The sequence below is a fragment of the Myodes glareolus genome, chromosome 12, assembly GCF_982192425.1.
Source record: "Myodes glareolus chromosome 12, mMyoGla1.1, whole genome shotgun sequence".
Classification (NCBI taxonomy): Eukaryota; Metazoa; Chordata; class Mammalia; order Rodentia; family Cricetidae; genus Myodes; species Myodes glareolus.
Window position 1 is genome coordinate 51,834,683 of NC_142037.1, and position 22,945 is coordinate 51,857,627.

The following is a 22,945-nucleotide window of genomic DNA, read 5'->3' on the forward strand; positions in this document are numbered from 1 at the left end:
TAGACTTTTTGCCAATTAGCTTTTATAACTTAAATTAACCTATTTCTATTAATTGACATCCTGCTATGTGGCTCTTGACCTCTCCTCCATTCTGTACATCCTACTCCCTCTGTGTCTGGCTGGTGAATCCCACACACCTCAGGTTCTTCCTGAGTTCCTCTCTTTCCCCGGAAGTCCCACCTATATTCTCCTGCTTAGCTATTGGCCATTTATCTCTTTATTAAACCAATCAGATGGTGCCTTAGGCAGAGACACGTCTTCACAGTGTACAAAAAAAGATTATCTCACAATAGCCCAGGGTCACAGTCGACTTCCTGTTGTCTGCAAAATGTAGGACTCTCAACTACTCCTCAAGTACCACATCTGCCTGTATGCCACCATGCTCCCTATCATGATGATAATGGACTCTGAAACTATAAGTGAGCCATCCCAGCTAAATGTTTTCTTTATAAGAGTTGACATGGTTATGGGGTCACTTCACAGCAATAGCAACTCTAAGATAATTATCGATTGTGAACTTTCATAGATGATAATTTGTTTGCAATGTCAGAAAACTAGACAAGCCTGAATGAACAGTAGACAGAAAGGAAACCATATCAGAAGAAAGTAGAGATGAGTTCTTCCCATGTGTTACACAACCCCAGAGGAATTCTACCTGGGCAGGAGTGGGTAGGAATATGATATTTGACTCCTGTGGTTGCTTTGCAAAGACTGAAAACAAAGTCTGAGTCTAGATGCTAAGGATGTTTCATCTTCGTCTGTCCATGTATGAATCTTTGGAACATATCAATCACACTAATAAATTATCTATGGTTGACATTTAATTAGCAACAAGTTCATTTGACTTTTTGGAATTCTGAAGGTTATCTGGAGTTGTGTTAACTTTTCTCTAGAAAGCTAAACTAATACCATCTCCTCTTCTCATTCAGAATCAAGGACAAGCTTTAAAATGATCCCAACCATCACCCTTCACACACAAACACACACTCGTATTTATGTATTATACGCACACATTTGCTTTAGTTATACTTGTCTATAGGACATAATTTTTTTTTCTAGCAAGTACATCACATTATTTATTTTAGCAACTCATCTGTTTAGCAACTCAGCTTTTCTTCTTCCTTCCTTCCTTCTTTCCTTCTTCCCTCCCTGCCTCCCTCCCTCCTTCCCTTCTCTCTCTTCCTTCCTTCCTTCCTTCCTTCCTTCCTTTCTTCCTTTCTTCCTTCCTTTCTTTTTCTTTCTCTTTTCCTTTCTGTTTAAAATATCTGTCGTCAAGAAGAGAGTTCTGGAAGCAGGAGTCAATGGTTCTCAATGACTGACTCTGTGACCCACTTCCCCTATCTAGAACCTATCTCCAAAAGTTTCCCTAAATCCCCAAACTATATATGAGCCTATTGAGGATATTTCATAATTAGAACTTGCCAATGATCTCATCATTCTTTGTTTCTTAAAAAGGTAGGAGTTATGGTGAGAGTCAGAATATTCTAGAATCTGGGATCTAGCATCACTAAATAATTACTCATCAATATGAGCATATATATATATATATTGTGTTTCTAGACTTTAGATATATGCGTACTATAATGTACATATCCCAAATTTCCCACCTTTTCAAGAGGACTGGAGATCAGAACAAGCCTTAAAGGAATGTAGCTATCGTACATGTAGCTTTGAACTTCATTACTTATTGGTCATTCTAAGTGCTTAACATGAGTTGAAAAACACATGGTGGAGAATGAAGGGTATTCCTATTTTCTTATGTAGTTTCTCATGAGACACTAGTTCTCACACTAACTCGAGTTAGCTCAAAAGGGATGCTTTCAGATTACTTGAAAAGTAGCTAAGTAAGAAATAGCAAGGGCACGTGACAGAGGCTGGAGTTCTTGGGGAGGTCTGAAGAGCAGGCTGCACGTTATGTCAGGTATTAATGGCAAACTTTGAAGAGAATAAATGAGCTGTAAAATATGTAGAGTATGATAACTTTGAGGAAGTTCAGAGACTAGTGGAACTAATCTTGTAAATTTCATTAACTGTGGAAGCTCCAGCAATAATCTACAAGTTTTCTTCGGGCTGTTTTCCACTTCTGTTTGAAAACAGGTTACCCTGTGTAATGTACCAGATCATGGCATGATCACAAAAATGGTCTCTACTATAAATAGCTGTAAGGATAAATTCGGTGATATAAGGGTGTCAGCAACATGCCAAAATTTGCTGTTTGAAATGCCCAATGTAAACACAGCGTTGTCTTACTACTGTAGGGAAGAAAAAGAGGCCAATCCCTCTACTGCTCACTTCTCCTCACTTTTATTGAAAATAGATTTCTTGGGTTATGGACTAGAAGCCAGGACCTTAGTTTTCTTTCCTATCTTGCAAGATGCCAGGTGAAAGAGCCAAGAAACCTGCAGCCAAGAAGGCTGGTGGTGATACTGCTGCCACTGGTGTAGCCAAAAATGGTGACTTTAATGTTTAAAAGCCCGAAAAAGGGAAGCCCATTGCAGCCAAAAATCCTGTCCTGGTTAGAGGAATTGGCAGGTATTCCCAGTCTGCTATTGTCAGGTCTCCTTAGCCTCCTTATTCTCCAGGGAAAGGTGAATGTGCCTGTTTCGCAGCCCCACGACACAGGACAATCTGATCCGAAGCCCCACAATGAAGGACCATCAAACATGACAGGGAGTCAAGTCAAAGCAGGAACTCAGTTTATTATTGTGAGCATCAGTTTATATAGGTTAGGTGACATTGTGTGATGTGGGGCTACCTCTAGCTAATGAGAAACAGCCAAGACTTCATTCTGGCTTTTGCTGTCTCATCCTCACTTGGTTTCCTCAAACTCGAGCCAAGCTTTTGTCTGTACTACAGGCATCAAGGTATAGGCCCTGAGATAATTTTGGCCCAACATGCTATGGATTCCAGAAAAGCTTTGTACAAAAGGAAATACTCAGCTGCAAAGTCCAAAGTTTGAAAGGAAGAAAAAGGAGACAGTTCTTGCTACTGTCGCACAACCAGTTGCTTTGATCGTGTTGATTTAGAGACCTTGTTTTTTTGAAGTCCTGCATCCCTCTGGCTCTTACACTCTTTTTGCAGGACTCTCGGAGCCCAACAGGGAAGGATTGGATGGAAACCATCGAGTGCTGAGTGTTGCAAGGTCTCACTCTCAGTGTAACATCTGGCTATGGGTCTCTGTATCTGTTCCCATCTGCTGAAGGAGGAAACTTCTCTGATCATGACTGAACGAGGCATTGATCAATGAGTGTAACAGACTATCATTAAGACTCATCGCTATGTTATTACTTCTCTCCCTTTTGATTTTAGGCAGATAACATTATTTAGTTCTATGCCAAGTGTCCAGCCATCTAGTTTTAGGTTCTAGGTTACCCAAGCAGCGTCGGGTATGGGTTCCATCTTGTAGAGCGGGCCTTAAATCAGATATTGGTTGGTTACTCCCACAGATTTTGTGCCACCATTACCCTAGCACATTTTGTAGGGAGAACATCATTGTCAGTCAGAGGGTGTATGGCTGGGTTGTTTATATGCATAGCACCTTCCTGTACCAAAAGACACTGGAACGTAAAAGGTGAACGGTGAAGGCTGTGTAGGCACCAGCTGGATTTCTCCATTTGATGAGTTGAGCAGGTGTTATCTTCAGCATTGGAGCCCAGCTGTCAGTTCACGGCAGCAGTCTGGGTTGTTTGGGGATTCCCATGGGACCCCTATAGCTACCAACTCAATTAGCTGTAAACCTATCCTGGTACTGGCAACTTCATTTGGTAACAAAAGATGGCCAGTTGGGACACTGCCTCCCCCATTATGGAGTAATTTCATTTAGATCACCTTCACCTATGTACACATTTTAAGAAGCTTCTATTGTGTTAGGTTTCTACCCCCTACACAGCTCTTAGTTTTAGCTGCTTCTCCCATACTCCCTCCATTTCCCCCTTTCCTCCTCTCCTCCTGAGATCCTCTCATTCCAGCCATCCTGTATCCTCCACAACCATTATATTTCCCTTCTTGGGGACTTCTGTCTATCCCCCTCAGCCCCATATTTTATATCTAACATCTGCGGTCCCAGGAATTGTGACTTGGCTATCATTAATTTAACAGCTAATATCCAAATATAAGCCAATACGTACCATATTTGTTTTTTCTGTGTCTGGGACACCTTTTTCAGGATGATTTTTTTTTCTAGATCCACCCATTCACCTGTGAATTTCATGTTTCTTTCTTTTTTCTTATACTGCTGAGTTAACTCTATTGTGTAAATGCACCACATTTTCTTTATCCATCCTTTTGTTCAGGGGCATATAGCTTGTTGTTTTTGACTAAATCTCTATCATAATATTTTACCAGTAAAGACTCAGGAGCCAGATGCTGAAAGACTGCAAACTCATAAAGGCAGAGAAAGCACCCAGCTGTCCTTCCTCCTCTACTGATATTACAGAAAGCCTTTCTCCTATGCCATCTCAAGCAAGACTCCACCTTAGAGCCCTTTTCTTCTACTTCCTGTCTCTCTCTCTCCATCTTCCTGACTCCCTCTTACACTCTATATTTTTTTCTTAATAATCCTAAATTCACTTCCTTCCAACTGGTTCCTTGCTCTACTTTTTGACCTAAGTTTGGCTTTATTCAATCCTGTTTATAATAAACAGAAAAACTAGTGGATTAAAGGTGTCTGCTAGGGTTGAACCACACCACAGCTAGAAACAGTCTTTTTCCCAGTAAATAGTGCAATCTTGGGGTTCACAGTGTGATTAGATATCCTGCAACACTTCCCCCTTTTAGTCTAAATAAAAAGAAAAGGTTTTAGAAGGTTAAAACCAAAAGATAGTGAGATTAGTGACAATAGAACAGTCCCTTATTATTTTGTTTTCCTCTGTCCCATAGTAGGTGGCTCTTCTGATATGAAACAGAGATTTTGGATTTTCCTTTAACAGTGCATGGGTTTAGAGAAGAAGAAATTCACACTTCAACCTCAAAGCCAGCTTTACTTTTTAATTGAATTGGAACCACAGAAATACCATTTGCCACTTTTAGTCTATAGAGGGCAGCAGAGACAAGCATTTAAGAATTCACCAGGGACCTGCCAACTCCATGGCGGGAAGAAGAGAGCATCCTCCTAGGCTGGTTCTCCAACAGGAAGGTGCTGTCCAGCTGCAGGGCAAGATGGTAGCTGGTGCTTGTCTGGGGCCCTGAGCTGGGATTTCAGGTCAGTCAGCTGCAGGTGAACAATACAACTTGGCCAATTTACTCTTTTTCTTGGGACATTTTTTCTTGACGATCTGTCCTTTTTCTTCAGATGTTTCACTTGTAGTCTTCGGATTCCTTTGTTAGATGCTTTTATTCTCCTGGAAGATACATGCAGAAACCCTGCCCCAACTCTAACTGAGGGTGCGGGGACTTCCTTTTTGGCAGGTTATATCTTTCCTAAATCAAAATTTTTTTTGGCCACAATAACAACAACACAAACTATCAACTTTCAATTAAAACCTTTTTCTTTTAAAATTTTGAAACTAAATATCCTTTAGTACATTTGGATAAATATATCAATATTATGCTTTCTCTTTATATATAAATTTAAGGTTTAAGTGTATTTATTTTTAGATTACAAAGGAGATTCACTTTGAATTTTAGCTTGCCTTTTGCAAACAGCTTTTACAATTAAATCACTATAATTCTTATGTACCTGCCTCTGCTTCCCGAATGCTGGTATTAAAGGTGCAAACCACTGCCTGGCTATGGATTCCTTATAATAGTTATTCTTATAAGGTTGTCCTGGTTTAATTTGGTTCTCCATTTCCCCTTATTTTGTTTTTTAATGTTACGGGTAACCTTTCAAAATTTTCTTATGTGTAATCTACCTTTCTTGCTGATTCATTCTGAATTTGTTCCCTGGAAAAGTTTAATATTCTAGTCTTAATTAAGCATGATGCCAGCTCATATACTTATTTCATTAAGTCTTTCAGCAGTTTTGTCTGTCTTGCTTGTAAGAGCTACATAAAATTTGATGTCTTTTCTAAGTTTTGCTAGATTTTGCCATTTCCATTCATGTCTCCATGACCGGATACCTTTGCCATTTATCTGCCAGCTAATGGTTCTACGTTTTGATAACCATATTTATGGCTATACCATTGCACATGAGCCAGGAATTGGAGAAAATATATATAGGTTTTCCTTTTGCCTTCCGTAGCTGTTTGCCTTACAGTCAACAATGCTGCTGTTACTTCACCTGGCTGTGATGATTTGGGGGTTCCTTCCTCAGTAGTAACCATTCCAACCCCTGGGCTCTAGGCTGTTGCTTTCCATTAAATTTTCATTTTACCAGTGGTTGATGAGCTATCAGTAAACCATGCATTAGCCAAATGCTGGGACCTTCCATTGGCGCCGACTGTCCAACACGTGCCTCTTTTTCGTGAGGTTGGAGCAGTTTAGGGATGGGAATTGTAGGTAATTGAGCTGTTTCCACAGGGCAGGAATGTCGAGGACCAGCCTCAACAAAATTACTTTTTACCAGTTTAGGGGTGTGGGAATTGAAAACAGAAACCACAAGACAGAATCAGGAGGGAGTTTTAGGGTTAACTTTGATCCTAAAATTGCTCTCGTTTATTTCTTTTACAGCTTTTATACCCAATGTAAACTGGGGGAGTCGGTAACAAAAACCTTATGAACATGATAGCTTGAGACTTTTCATCATCAGTATTTTGTTGCCTAGGTAGCGAGATGTCCCAAGTCACGTACACTTATATACACTGAATCACATATGCAGAAAACAGCCCTTCCCCAGGTGACCTCATAGTTACTATGGAAGGAGCAGAAGTACATTTGCATGCACTGATCACCTGTCAGAATGGCACCAAAAGAGCCAGCAGCCACCTCTTGAGTTAGAAGGTGTTAGTCTCTCAAACTTTTTGACCACTAGACAATGGTGAGAATGGATCGGCATTTTTCAGCCCCCACAATTCCTTTCTTCTTATGAAGTTTAATAAAGCCTGTGCTTCCACGCAAGAAGGCAGCACAGACCCCTAGCTACCACATCCTAGTCACTAAGAACTGTAGTACCTTCCCTTCTATGGCTAAGTCTGCAGAGGACTCCGCCTTCGAATGAATCCAATCCATCACGGTGAGGGACACCCTTGTGACCACAGGGTGGTCGGCAATGACTGAGTCTAAGACTCTCCATGCCTTGTAAAATGTCCAGATTTGTCTCTCAAAAGAAAACGTATTTTCTCTGTATATGGAAAGTGTTTGCAATGGAAGCCAACCGGCAAATGTTGGTGGACTCCCTTTTGATTTATGAAGTCCTCAGTTACGAATTCACCAATAACTATGTTCATAGTTTGGGTATCGTCTGGTTCATTGTTAGTCAGGGTTACGCGCATGGAGAAGAGTTTACTGGCAGTCACAAAAGCCTTTCTAGTAACCCTGGAGAAGGTTTTTTATAATAATCTGTTACTAGGATGTGTGACTTCTCTAGTGTGCACACACACCAATTAGGAGCTGTTTCTGAGTCTTGTCCCTGGGTGGTGGGATTAAAGTTGTGCACCACCACCGCCCTGTTCTCCGTAACTCTAGAGTTTAGAAAATAACTTATTTATAGAGAACTGTCTGTCTCTGTCGGAATTGAAAGCATGGGAAGCCACCGCCCTGATCAAATATTTTACTTTAGCTTCAGATCACTCCAACTCTTAGAGATTTAGAAGTTTGAACTATAGTAACCCTCTGAATTTACTTTAAAAAAATTAAATCTCTTAACTGTGTTCTTAATACCAAACAACAAAAACATCCTTCTTATTTAAGAAGAAAATATTTAAACGGACAAGCATTTTATAATTAATATAAGCCTCTGTGTGATAATTTGGGAAGCTGCTGCCAGGTATTTGGGAACAGGCGGTTGGGTCAGAAAAATTCTGCCTACACAGCAGCCTCTGGTTTCCTAGATAATGCCTGTTGGAGTTAGGGACCAAGATAAGCAAGGAATGAGTGGGGGGAAGGAAATTTAGGAGGGAAAGAACCGTGTGATTCACTGGTAATTGGGGGGGGGGGAAGGGCCAGGGAGGAGATGGGGCAAGAGGTGGGAAGGAAATGGGGACAAGGGGTAGTGAGGGAGGCCTCAGCTCCTGGTCTTCTGCAGAGCAAGGGTAGAGACTTGGAGAGTGGCTTTGGAGAAGCTGAGGGAGAGAGGAAGACCTGCAGTTAGTCTCCCTACTGCCCTGACTTGTTGTCATGTTGGTGAGGAGTGGCTCTTTGTATTTAAGGAAAAGAGACCATGGAGAAATTGAAACGTATCCAAAAGATACAACAAATTGAGATGACTCATTTTATAAGGGAGTATCACTAGATCTTATGATCCAAAATAAAAAAAAATCTTGATATACATACTTTTACCAGGAGTGTATCTATTGTACATATCGTTTAGAATCTCTGCTTAGGCAAATGACTTCCTTTCTTGTCTCTTTATCTTACCAGGTGGACATTTGGCATGTTTATATAAATGTTGATTGAACATATGGTGGACTCCTTATCTACATCATAACAGGCACATCACAGAATTCTTGCCCTGAGATTCCTGTTTGGAATCAAGCACTAGCCACTTTGGGAGTCAGATGTATAACACATAAACCTAGAAACCAATGATGTTTATTTCCCTGCCAATAAGAAGCATAAAGAAGAGATGGTATCTGAGGGAACAATAGAAATATATAGACCTCTCCACTTTTGCCTTGATATTTGTGTGATGACTTTGAGCTATTCATTCTAATCCTCCTGTGTTCCTTTTAAAATACAATCTTTATCAGTTCTTTTTTAACTTGGTCTTAATATATAGATGAATCTGGTCTCAAACTCACAATCCTCTTGCTCAGCACTCTGAGTGTTGATGATAGTACAGGTATGTACCACCACACTTGGCCAATTTCAGTCCTCCTTAAATGTCATCTGTTTTTCTGTTTTGAGGTTTTATGGAACTACCTTTTTCCTTACACATTTTTTATTAAGTTTGGCATTACGAGAAACAAAAGAATCTAGACAATTTTTACTTCATTGTATTTTAAATTTGGTATGTCATTCTTATGTTAAGCTGAAATCATCTTCATTTTATTGCCATACCACACTCTGGGACTGATGAACCCTTGTATGTGGGGGCCTCACATTTCTGAAGGCCACTATTATAACTCTTTCATTCTCTTCTCTCTATGCTTCTTTACTTTCTTGTTTCTATCTTGATTATGTTACCAACACAACAGAGTGTTGTAACATGTATAATCCTCTGTAAAAAGCAGAGGATTATAAAACATCGTGAAATACAACACTGTCAGACATTTTTTGAGATGCATAAAATGCACAACTCTGTCATACATTTTTTGAGATATATAAAATACAATAGAAAAATAACAACATAAAATATCTATATTTGTACTATTCAAGTGATAGTAACTCAATGTATTGTCATAATAGTTCAGTCTTTTTGCTAAAGACGCATTTTTTTGAGACAGTGTCTCTTGTGTAGCTTTGGAGCCTGTCCTGGAACTCACTCTGTAGACCAGGATGACCTTGAACTCAGAGATTTGCCTCCCTCTGCCTCCTGTCTACTGGGATTAAAGGCATGTGCCACCACTACCAGCTAAGAAAATTCAAAGACAAAGACCAAATTATTTTAGGAAAATTCTCTCAGATTTCTTTTAGTTCCTACTCTTTCAGAATCAGTCAGTGTTCTGTGCTATGCATTCTTCCCTATATGTATTTATAAATCTAAACAAATAAGTGTGCATTTATGCCCCAGCCATATTCATGCTTTGTGTCCAGTAGGTCGGGACCAATACATTATGGCTAGTGACTCTATTAGTGCAGACATAGAACATTTCCCTCATCGTAGAGAGTTCCGCGGGAATATGTATATTTATGCTATTCATGGGTTATTGTTACATTCACAGATACAAACTGCTTAAGGTAAAATGATCTAATTTAGCTGGGTATGGAGGCAAATGCTCTAGTACAGGAGGCTAAGACAAGAGGCGCCTGAGTTCACTGAACACCAAGTTGCGTTACAGAGAGAGACCCTGTCAGCTACTTATGCATCCCTGTGATCACGACGCTTGACTGAAAACAACTTAAGGGAGGGAAGAGTTTTTCTGGATCACAGTATCAAAGGGTTTCAGTTTATCATAACTGGGAAGATATGGTGAAGCAGCAGAGACCATGGAGCGTGAGGCTACTCACAGCAGGGCAGACCAGGAATAACATAATCCCCAAGGACATGCTTCCAGGGGCCTACATTACCTAGGTCATGACCACCAAATTTCCCAGAACCTCCCCAAACTGTAGCAGTAGTGTGGGACTCCAACTAAGTATTCAAAACAGGAACATACAGGAGATTCAGATTCAAACTGTAACAGAGAGCCTGCCATCTCTCCTCTGGGAAGAGCGACTTCCTTAGGTGGCTCTGTACTCTAATAATTTCATGTTTAAACTGTTGCTTCTGTTCCTGCTCAACTATATTCTTCTATCCTTTTCAGTCTGAGAACTTTTTCTTTCACTGAAATGATAGTGGAATCCAAGTGATTCTGTCCATTTCGTTTTGGTGGCATTAATTTATATTTTTGATTCCAAATAAATTTAACTTCTTCTTCTTTTAAATCTACCAAAACTTTTTTTTGCTGTTCTTAGGATTTTTTTTTTAAGTTTAGCTCATTGAAGACTTTATATTTGCTGTGCATCAATAATTTATCTAATTTAAGTTAAAATCTATCAAGTCAGCTGTTGCCATTTTTCATGACATTAAATTATATTTGAAGAGCAACATTTCAATGAAAATCTTTTGTGTTCGTATAATACATTTTGGCTTTTTCTAATTTGGAAAAATTTAAAATCTAGGGGAAAGTTTTAAGAAACAAGCACTGGTATCCTCTAATGTAGTAAAAGGAACGGCAGGCTGTGTCCCGCTACCTGGCTAGCTTAACCCCCGAAACAACCACACAGAAATTGTATTAATTTAATTACTGTCTGGCCCATTAGCTCTAGCCTCTTATTGGCTAACTCTCACATCTTGATTAACCCATTTCTATTAATTTGTGTATCACCACATGACTGTGGTTTACCAGCAAAATTCTAACCTATGTCCGTCTCAGGCTGGATATTCATGGCGTCTGCCTGTCTCTGCTCTTCTTTCCAGCATCCAGCTCTGTCTTTCTCGCCTAAGTTTCTGCCCTACCAAAAGGCCAAGGCAGTTTCTTTATTTAATCAATGAAAGCAACACAAATACAGAAGAGCCTCCTATATCACTCTAACTGATGAATTTGCTTTTAATATCTTGTCAGGTTTTTTCCTCTATCACACGCATACACATTCATATATGTATGTATTAATATATATTGTACGTGTAAGTATGTGCAAATATGGGTAAATATGCAAATAAATTACAGCACAACTCTTCAAAGATAAATATACTGGCATAGGATTTCCCAGATAACATTATTATATCTAATGATAACTCCATTAACACTCTGAAATTAGGTATTCAATATTGAATCTATAATCTAATTTCTGTAATTGCTATGAATAGTTTTTAAAATTTTCTTTAGATTTAGGAATTTTGTTTTATCCCTTATGTGTGTATATATATGTACACACACACATGCATATATACATAATGGTGTTTTTGAAACATGGTCTGATTATGTAACTCTAGCTGACCTGAAACTATCTATGTAGAGCAGGTTGGCCTGGAACTCACTGAGATCATTCTGCTTTTGCCTCCCAAGTGCTGGGATTTAAAGGCATATGCCACCATGTCCAGTATCTCTTGTATATTTTTTGTCTAGAAGAATTCTCTATTATAATAAGCTTATTTTTAACATGCCAGGTCCTATTTTTGTGTGACATGACATGTTCTAGACCTATGCGTGTCTTCATTTCTAACTTATTATTCCATTATCTTATATGTATTTTAATGCGCGCTTCAATCTAGACTTGGATTTCAGTCATTGAGATTTTTCACCAACATATTTCCGAGGGGTTCTGCAATTGTCCTGTGCATTTCATGTTTTTTGACTGCACACCTGGATCCTACCCATTGTTATGTCTAGATCATGGAGTCCCCCAAAACCCAACTAAAAGACCGAGTCCGGTATTTAAAAACAAAGAGCCTATATCCAAGCTTAAATATGAATTCTCCATCTGTCCTACACAACAATTAAGAGCAGACAGTGTCAAGCCCAGTCTGGGTAGGGCTCTTTTTATTATTATCATAGTAGAGGTTGGGTTGAGGGGATTTCTAGGGTCCAGGACCCAGTATTGGCTGACTTTTATCTGGGCTCAGGGACATCTAGTAGTCTTATCTAATGATTGGAATGTCAGATCTTCCCATTAGATGTTGGCCCTCCCTGGGTGGCGTCAGTTTACGACTTTTTCTGGAACCCTAAGCTGCCTGTCATGGCAGCTGTGTGGCCTGGGCCCCATGTGTAACCAGGCTGCCCTGGCCCCACATGTCCTGGGCCCCATTCTGTGTGGCCAGGTTGCCCTGGGTCCCACACTCATCAGGTCCAGTTGACTTCATGCACATCCTTGCAGGCTATAACATCCCAATGCGTCCCCTAGACATTACTAAATATGTTCACAGGCTGCTGACCCAGCACCTGACTGAGAGCCATGGCCTGGAAGCTTGATTAAGTTAAAATTGAAAGAGTGTTGGCAAGATATTTCCTAAATGATATGTTTGTCTAATTCAAATGATCACACACCAGACTGAGCCACTGATTTCAGCGCTTCTTCAAGGAACTCATTAACTCTCTCTCTCTCTCTCTCTCTCTCTCTCTCTCTCTCTCTCTCTCTCTCTCTCTCTCTGTAAGGATAAAGGCATACATTTCCTCTTCTGCTATGTATTGTGATGTGAGAACATGTGAAGGTTTTGTTGTTAGGATTCAGGAATTATGCTAGCCCGTCATCTGGCAGAATGCACTCAGGCAGAACCCTGGCCAGCTCAGGGTCCTACAGCTGCTATGTCACTATGTAGTCTGTACGCAGGTGTAGGTCCCTTTTAGAGAAAAGCTTCGCCCCCTTCTTCTGAAGAAGCCAGCAGGTCTCTGCCTCTTTCTCTCTTCTAACCCTTTCCAGTTTATTTCAATAGAACTCATTCAAGCTTTGTCTATATGGTATATTGTCTGTCCTTCACCTGCTGTGGGCTCTCACATGCCGCCAAGGTTCCTCTCTTGCGCAGAAATCCTTACACTTGCATTCACATAAACTTTTATACAGTGGCTTTTCATAGCATTTGATGAATTTTGCATTAATCAATTGTGATTAGGTAAACTGGGTTTTCTTCTGTCTCTCTCTGAGACAGGGTTTCTCTGTGTAACAGTTCTGGCTCTCGCGGAACTTGCTCAGTAAACCAGGCTGACATTAAAAGTAGAGATCCACCTGCCTCTTCCTCCCTAGTGCTGGAATTAAAGGCATGGGCCACTACTACCCGGCTAGGAGAACTGATTTTTTTCTATCCTCTGTCCTGTATTTATAATCTGGTCTGCCTCTTTAAGAACCCTTCACCCTGTTTCATTTTTTTTGAGACAGGGTTTCTTGTAGCCCAGGCTGCCTCAAACTCAGTATGTAGTCAAGAACGACCTTGCGTGAACCATTATCCTTCTCTTGCCTCCACCTCCAGAGTGTTGGACTGTTGGGGGATATCTGATCACATTGTGAACCCTTAGTTTTTACATTTGCGTTAATTTAATACAGTTAACCTTGGGTCAGGAGGCTGCTTTAGCAACTAGTTGACAGAAAGTAATCAGGGCTGTAGAGGGCATCTGGGAGAGACACAGAGGTAGTAAGTAGGGTGGGGTTTGGAGCTGCACAGCTTTTTGTGATTTGGCAAAGGGAAGCATGGGTCTTCTGTGGATGCCAGCAAGGAGGGTTAGCTAGTTGCTACTCCACCTCTCTGAGCTTACTGGTTTTTCACGCACACGTTTGAATCTTGAGTCTTATTTATAAACAGGACAACAGAGATTTAACTAAAGCTATCTTTAGCAGCAGTGACAGGGCCAGTGTTATTCTTTTTTAAAGATGTAAGTGTGTGTGTGTGTGTGTGTGGGGAAGGCAGTCCAACCAGGTGGTGGGTGACCCAGGGCCTCGGAAGGTCCAGGCCTTAAGCAGAGGGGGAAAACAGAGAGCAGAAGTTACCTCTTCTGGTCAGAGAAGGAAGGATAAAAGAGCACAGGCTAGAGGAGGCAGCAGATCCCCTGGCCTTGGTCAGGGAGAGGGAGATTGGGAGTGGGTGGGGCTTGTCTCTTAAAGAGACAGGATACCCAGGTAACAGGACAGATCAGCAGATCATAACAGCTTGTGCCTTCGGGAACAGAATTCTAACCAGTTTGCAGCCCGAGAGATCAATTAATTAATTAATTCAGCTAATTTAATGACATCATTTTATTTTTTGATGCTTTCATTCTTGAAGCGGATTTGGTATTTTGTTGAACATTTAACTTAATTCATAAGCACCAGGAATGGTGAATTTGAAACGCATTACATTGAATGTGAGAACAAGTGGAAAGACTTTATTCAATGAGTCTGGTGATTGGGATATTACAATTCCACAGTTAATAATATACACAAATTAAGAGATATGTTTGGTAAGAGGGTACTTTATTTAAAAACCAATACAATTGACAATTAATTTGAGCCATTCATTTATCTTTAAAATGTTTTTTTTTCCTGTCTATGCAGCTTGGCAACACTTATTACTCACGAATAACATAAAACATTTTATTCCACTACAAGTACTGGAGAATAAGGTAAAGTTATTCCTGATTCTGAACAAGTTTGTACACATCTTAAAACCTATTTAAGCGCAAAGAGTATTTGGAAACAAACATCAAAGCCCCTTTTCTAAAGAAGGCATAGTGACTGGAATTTTTCCTTTTTCTCAGCCATGGCTGCGGAGGCAAAGGACCCTCACGTGGAGCAAACTTTTCCAAAGCCTTTGCAGGCCCGCGCACCATTCCGGCTCCTCTCCTCTGATTGGCCTGCGTGACTACCGCCTGCCCAATCACAATTGGAGCCTCTCGGCGCAGCTCGGTAGCGTCACCGCGCATGCCCACTCCGGGACCCACTGTGCTCCCCGGTCCTCCCGAGTGCCGTAAAGGGCACAGGGTAGGGCGGTACTAACCCGGCTAGGTGCTGATGCCAAGGTCGCCGTCGGGCCGCGTTGGGGCAGGGCCACGCCCAGCAGGAGGGTGACAAGAAAAGCAGTTTTGTCACCACCGCCTGGCTTCAAAGCTAACCCCCCCCTAAGTGCAGGGATCAGGGTGCCCCGCTCACCCATCCGCCTGCCGGGACTCAAGAGGTGTAGCCCCCTGAGTCTCGGCCGGACCGCTCGGCCAAAGTGCACGGCGCCGGCGCCGGCCCCGGCCAGAGCCATTAGCTCTGGTGCAGAATGAGCTGGGCTGCACCGCCCCAAACGTGGCCGCGTTAGCGTCCTCCCCTCGAGGCGCCGCCCGGGCCGCGGGGGTCCGCGTCCCGCCCTCGGGAAGCGCGGCTTCCCAAGCGTGCAACTCACAAAGTGAACCCGGCGGCACGACAGCGCGACACAAGGGGCAGGCAGCCGAGTGCTGTCCTCCCGCGGCGCCGTGTCCGATCCTCCGGGCCCACGCCGCGTTTGGCCGCTCGCCGCTCGCCACCCGGGCCGGCCCCTGCGGCCGCTCGCAAAACGCGGCGAGCGGAACCCGCACGCGGAAGCGCCCGTCGCACTGAGCATGCCCAGTAGCCCAGTCGACCGGAGGAGTTTTTTTTTTTCTTTTTTCTTTTCTTTCTTCTTTTTTTCTTCTCTTTCTTCTTCTTTTTCTTTTTCTGGCTCTCCAGTAGGAGGCCTGTCCCCCACCCTCCGCTCGGACCCCCGTCATCCCCGGACCTGAGCAGCTAACCATGGCCGAGGTGCCCGGCGCCGCGTTGTCCCAGGCGGGTTGGTAAGTGCCGAGTCGCGCCGGCCGCTCGGCCCGTGGGCTCGGGTCCGGGAGATGGGGGACGCCGGGGGGCGCGGCGGGGAAGGCGGACACCGCCGCCCGCCCCCTCCCCGTCCTCTCGGGAGCCCTCGGGGGCCGGCTCCGCCCCCGGCGCCACGCGAGTCTCCCTTCAGCTCCCCTCTGGGGCGGCGGCCTGCGACCCGGAGCGGAGCGGCGGCCCCGCGGGGAGGGAGCGAGGCCTCGGGGCCGGGGGGAAGCGGGCGGCGGCCAGGCCCGAGGCGCGCCGCTCTGGAGGACCCCGGGGGACCGAGCACGGTGCGCGGTCCCTCGGCCGGGAGGGTGTCGCTGCCGGCGGGCGGGCAGACGCGGGAGGCGGCGGCGGCCTGCGGGAAGTTGGCGGGAGCGCGGAGCCGGCCCGCTGCCCTCAGTTCAAACTACCGCGCCGACCGCAGCGCGCTGTTCGGGCTGCACGCTCAACTTGCCAAGCGGAGGGTGACCGCCGCCGGGCCACTCGCGCGGGGGTGCCCCGTGGAACTTTTCTTGAAAGGGATGGCGTCGGTCTGTTCTTTAAGGGACGTTTCGTGGCGTGGATTTTTTGGGGGCTCCGAAAGCAATTAAAAAATTACTCGAAACGAAGCAGTTTCTGGCATTGCAGCCATCCCAGTTGTCAACGTCCAGTTTAATTCTGCGTCGCCTTTCCCAGCCTGGCACCTTCTGGGTTGAGGATGAAACACAAGATTTGTCCCAGTTCTGTGAAACTATGCTTTAGTGAGAAAGGAGCATTAAGGAAACTATTTGCAGCGTTGGTAAACTGTAAAGAGCAGGCAGAGCACTTTGAGATTGAAGGAGGGTTTATTTCCTGGAGAAGTGGGCTTAGACAGGTGGTGAAGAAAGGCTTTGTGGATGCGTTGTTAGAAAAGTGCTTATTTTGGAGAAAGGACACTAGATCCCATTAGTTCGTGAAAGTTGGAAGGTGTTTGGGGATTAAAACCGAGAAGGAGGGGCCGGTGCCTGAAAGAGGGGAATTTGACTCTGATCTTAAAGTTTTGATCAGCAGGGCGATTTAATCACACCTGTGCTGTGATGATTTTGCTACTGACCCGACAGTCTGTTACTTTTTTCTGCCCTATTTCACAGGTGCGAAGATGAAGGCAAAGAACGGTTAAGTAACTTTCTCCCATGCCATGGCTAGGAAGTGGTTGAGATAAATGTTGACCTAAGGAGTCTGGTCCAGTCCTGTGTATTTATTACTTATTTATGTAATAAATTACAGATTTCTTCATTCCTCCTCCCCGTTCACTGATACAACAAATTTTAAGTTAAAAATTTAACCTTATTCCGTTTTAACTTTTACTTAAATACTTCCCTTCATTTTCCTGATTTTTACTAGGCTGTGCAGAATAATCTTAGATCAGCCTTCATTTTATGGAGCACAGGCTGGCCTTGAACTCATGATGGAATTACAAATTTGGATCACATCAGACTTTTCATCTGTTGGAGTTTACCCATTCTTCATTACACCGAGCCCTACTCTTAAACAAAGTAATTATACCCCTTTATTTACAAATTGGCCTTTTTAATTAATTATGACATAACCTACATCCAGGAAGGTTTCTTACTTTATTGGCAGCCCAGATCATTCAAAATTTGTTTTCTTTGGACTCTTAAGGCTTCTTAAGGGCAGAGAACCATATTTTACTTTTCTGTCGTATCTAGTACTCAGATATATAGTCCATTGTAGGGTCTTGTTAAGTCAGAAAGTGTTGACCTTAGAATGACCCTGTCGGAACTGCTCAGGCAGAGCCATTTCCTGTTTTGTTTGATTGTTACAAACCCAGCGATATTCTATTTTGGCATTTGCCACTTTGTATTGCAGGGCAGCTTGTGTTTCATTTCCCATCAGTCTGTTGTGCTTCTGGAGACAGTGCTTCCTGAAGAGGCCACGTAGCTGAAGACAGTGGTTCCTAGACTGCTAAGGCTGGCAGGAGTTTCCTCGAGTTCCCTATCCCTGTTCACCAGTCAGAGCTGGTGCCAAGGCTTGGTGCTCCCCAGCGAAGTGGCTTGAACTAGGCCTTTAATTCGAGGCTTGAATGAGTGAAATTGAATGACCACTCAGAGAAGGTAATCTGAAAGCCAGGAAGGAGGCTGACCCAAACTCTCAAGCACCAATCCTGCCCCAGCCTCCCCAGCTGCTGGGATTACAGGCCTGAGCTGGTTTACTATCCTACAATCAGAATCTCAAAGGTTTGAAGGAGAGTGCCGAGAGGAAAGTTTAGACCAGAGAAGAGCTTTGAACAGCTCCTTAGATTTCTGACATCTGCCTTTTCACTTCCTCTGCAGTTGTGGACAATAATGAAATATTTCTAGACTCGTGTGCTTAAGTAGTTGTAGGCCCTAAAATGAAATGCTAAAACTTCTACACTGTCATTAATCTGTTCAATCAGTTGTATGTGAAGTAGTAGGTTAGGGAAATAGTAGTGAATGATATATTCTGATCATGTGATCTCCAGGGGGATCAGAGACCAAGTTATTATTGAAACTTATACGGTTGCTTTTGAGTATTTTTAGTCTCAAATGTTCAGAATTATCCCAGTTAAAGTCGGGGCTTTAAAATATAAACTAAGCAGTATTTTACCCTCACCCACTCCACATTCCCGGCTTGTAACCTAGAGGATTGGGTTTCATGGACTTCAATTTAACTGCTTTAGGGATCTCTGCAGTAAAGTGGTTTAAATATCTTAAATGACACCTTATTCCTTTGTGATGCTTATTTCTATGCATAAAATAACTACATAGAAGTATTTGGCTTTATATTTGTATAGGGAGCAATATTAATCGTGTCTTGTTTTATTTCTACTTACAATACTCATCCACGTTATGTCTTTGAATCTTTTCTTTTTCTTCCTTGGTATTTTTTTTCGAGTGAGGTGAGTGTGCCTGTGGTATATGCATACATGTGTGTACGTGGGTGCACATTTTGAGGCCAGAAGAGGAGGCTGGGTATCCTGTTCCCTCATTCTTTACTGTATTCCTTTGAGGTAGAGGTTTGTTTTTTTTTTTTTCCAGAATCTGGAGCTTGCTCCTAGAGTTTGTTCCCTCCTTCCCTCCCTTCTTCCCTCCCTTCCTTCCTCTCTCCCTCCCTCTCCCCTTCCTTTTTCCTTCCTCCTTTGCCAGGAGAATGTAATCATGGAGTCTATGTTTGTAAGACCATATTGCCTATAGAATTATTGTTGTATAATTTAACTTCAGTGTGAGGGTGAGGAAAAACCAAATTAGAGAGAGTAATAGTTTGCTCCATTCTAAGTAGCAGAAGCAAGAATAGAAGTCAAATATTCAGAATGAAAATTTAGTACTTGTTTGCAGTGAGTTGTGGTGACCATTTCTCATTTAAATGATTAAAAATAACACATTGGAAGTTAGCCTTGGTTGTGCGTGCTCATAATCCTAGCCTTGGCTTCTTCATTCTGAGAGTGTCTCAAAAAAAAAAAAAAAAAAACCCAAGCCAAACTAAAACCAGAATTAACCCCTACATTTTAAAGTGGAGTGTTTGCTCTTTTGTCTTTGTGAAAGAAGCTTAGTCTGAGATATGGTTATGTCATAATCAAAGAAATGATCATTTAAATTATGTCATCCATAAATCTTAATTTCCGAAAAAACAAGGCGCTGTATTGTGTGTTATGTTTCCTTCAGCAGTAGAGTTGAAGATGTGTAAAGGAGTATTAGGAATGACGTTTTCCAGCTGGGCAGGACGTGCAGCCATACTCTCTGGATGAAGCTGGAGGAGTGCCACAAATCCCAGGCCAGCCTGGGCTATAGAATTTGTTTTCTTTTTCTGTAGTATGTGGGCCAGCTTGTTGGGGTTTCTGTCCCACCCAGTACCCTAACAAGCCAGCAAGTCCCAAAGAAAAATCACACACAGGACTCCATAAGGTTATAAACTGATTGGCCCATTAGGTCAGGCTTCTTGTTAACTCTTATAACATATATTACCCCATTATCCTTATCTATGTTAGCCACATGGGCTCAATACCTTTCTCAGTGTGACAGCTTACATGTTGCTTCTTCCGTGGTCTGCACAGGAATGCTGAGGGAGCTCTGCTTCCAGAATACTCCCAGTCTCTTTGCTCCACCCCTACTTCCTGTCTGGCTTTCCCGCCTATACTGCCTGCCTGGCCAATCAGCGTTTTATTAAAATGATTGACAGAATACAGACAATTCTCCCGTATCATTTCCCTCTTTTTTTTTTTTTAAACAAAGGAAAATACCCATAGTCCATTTGTTGGGAATGTGGGCGTAGTATTTCAGGCTACTTCCTGCTGGTTGTGGGCGCTGATAATCTTATGGGGACCTAAAGAAAATTTAGAATTATCATCAAGTCCTGACTGGAGTATCCTGTGAGTCTTGATCATCTCAGGCAGCAGTCTTGAATCTGTTCTGGATGTAGAACTCTGTCATCTGGGCCATCTCTTTCTACCGGAGATTGCTCAGGAGGTCTTTCTTGGCCAAAGATGATTTTTCTTAACTCTGAATAAATCCAGAGCCTCTCGTTTTCTGTGAAAACAAAAGCAGAATCTCTTCTCCAAAGTAGCATACCTTTTGACTTCAATTTTGAAGCCAAGGTATTTTCAAAATGTCTATCTTGGATTAATTCTGCAGCATTTATAAACAAAAGTCTTTTAGCAGCTGTTTCTCCTTCCTCAGCATTCAAACAATTTAAAGAGAGCATAATAGCATACAGTATGAAGATTCTCTGTGCATTTTTCATCTTTATGTGGCTTTATTTTAACCTCTATTTCTTTTATTTTTACTTTTACTTTTTGAGACATGATCTTTGTATATCTTTGTCCTGGAATAACACTGTAGACCAGGCTGTCTTTGAACTCACAGAGATCCTCCTGTCTCTGCCTCCCCAGTGTTGGGATTAAAGGTGTATGCTACCACACCTTGAACTCACAGAGATCTGTCTCTGCCTCCCAGGCATTGGGATTAAAGGCGTGTACTACCACACCTTGAGGTCACAGAGGTCAATCTACCTCTACCCCTTGAAGTCACAGAGGTCAATATGCCTCTGCCTCCCAGGCATTGGGATTAAAGGTGTGTACCACCACACCCAACTACTCTCTTTCTTTCCTTTTAACTTTAAGAATTTTAACTTTTAGCCTGCATATACATACTGTAAACCATTTAGAGGTTTTCTTCCACTTTGAATCTCTCTTTACTGTATGTTTTTCTTTTTTTGACCATATGAGTCTTTAATTTACTAAGCAATATGGAGAGCTGTGGCTTTGATGGCTAGATCCTCGTGGCTGAGGTACCAGCCAGAGCTGTGTTCACTGTCACAACTCTATGGCGTTTCAAGGTCCTTGCCAGCAAGTTGCAGCATTCTGCTCAGAGACCACACTCAGTCGGACTGCCTGCCTGAAAGAGTCAGAGATTGCCCTGGCAGGACAGCCCAGAAAACCAGCATTTTAAAACGGCGCAGCTTTTCTCCTGCTACGGCTGAAAACCGAAAAGCATGCGTTCAGCTTTACATCAACACCGTTTAAGTGTTTCGTGGCAGGACCTCTTAATGAGCTGCAAGGTTTTGCAGCTAAAGCTGAGTCAGGAAGCCTCTCTTAGATGAGAGCCTTGCTTGCCTCTAGCAAGCAAAGTAGACCTGAGAAATTGCTGCTACCAACAAAACATGCTTTACTCTATTCTTTCCCAAGCTTTCTCAAGCTTTCTGTGGATTCAGTTATCCACGTCTGGGCGCCATATGTAGTGTGTGGGCCAGCTTGTTGGGGTTTCTGTCCCACCCAGAAACCCCAACAAGCCAGCCCTCATACTACATTTTTCTTTTCTTTTTTTTTTTTTTGTTTTTTGTTTTTTGAGACAGGTTTCTCTGTGTAGCTTTGGAGCCTGTCCTGGAACTAGCACTTGTAGCCTATGCTGACCTTGAACTCACAGAGATTCGCCTGCCTCTGCCTCCCCAGTGCTGGGATTAAAGGCATGCACCACCACCGCCTGGCTGTTTTCATTTTTTAAAAAGTATATATTTTAGACTCCCAGAACATTGATGGTTTAACCACAGAGTATTCCAGGTATCTATTTGTTTATTAATCATCATTTGTTTTTATTTTTTTGATAGAGTGAAGGAACTAGGTAGAGTACAGTGATGCTAACGTCTCCTTTGGGTTATCTCACTTTGTCTCCTGCCACTACCTGACTTCTTCTGTTCCAAGTATATCCATAACCCCATTTGTTTCCCCTTTAAACAACTAAGAAACTACACCTCATATACCGTCATCAGCTGTGATGCTGAAGGTGAGCAACCCTAGGTTAAATAATGAAAACGGAAGCATTGCGGTATGAATTGCAGAGGGAGTCTTACTCTTCTGTATCTCTTGCCTTGAGGTAAAGAAGTACAGCAGCTTTCAGTCATATTGCTGAGATTTATAATCCCTCACTCTTCCTTTCCTATCCCACCACATAGATGCTTCTTAAGAACCTTTTTTAAAAAATTTTATTGAGCTCTACATTTTTGTCTGCTCCCTTCCCTGCCTCTCCCCTCCCCTTCAGCCCTCTCCCATAGTCCCCATGCTCCCAATTTACTCAGGAGATCTTGTCTTTTTCTACATCCCCTGTAGATTAGATCCATGTATGTCTTTCTTAGGGTCCTCATTGTTGTCTAGATTCTCTGGGATTGTGATTTGTTTGGTTTTCTTTGCTTTATGTTTAAAAACTACTTATGAGTGTGTACTTGTGATAATTGTCTTTCTGGGTCTGGGCTACCTCACTCAATATGATGTTTTCTAGCTCCATCAATTTTCCTGCAAAATTCAAGATGTCATTTTTTTCTGCTGTGTAGTATTCCATTGTGTAAACGTATCACATTTTCCTTATCCATTCTTTGGTCAAAGGGCATTAGGTTGTTCTGGTTATGACAAACGATGTCGCTATAAACATAGTTGAGCACGTGACACAGTTGAACATCTTTTGGATATATACTCAAAAGTGGTATTGCTGGATCT

General features: G+C 42.5%; 1 protein-coding gene across 5 annotated transcripts in view; it reads left to right on the forward strand.

The window, feature by feature from the left end:
• Positions 1 to 15,804: 15,804 nt before the first annotated feature.
• The window catches only part of Tdrd3 (tudor domain containing 3), a 159,472-nt gene continuing 152,331 nt past the window's right edge, over positions 15,805 to 22,945 (forward strand). For all 5 annotated transcript variants that reach the window (XM_085698273.2, XM_085698274.2, XM_087912263.1 and 2 more), the window contains exon 1: positions 15,805 to 15,938. In XM_085698273.2, coding sequence (XP_085554399.2) covers positions 15,898 to 15,938 — 41 coding nt within the window. In that variant the 5' untranslated portion in view covers positions 15,805 to 15,897. The remainder of the gene's footprint in view (positions 15,939 to 22,945) is intronic.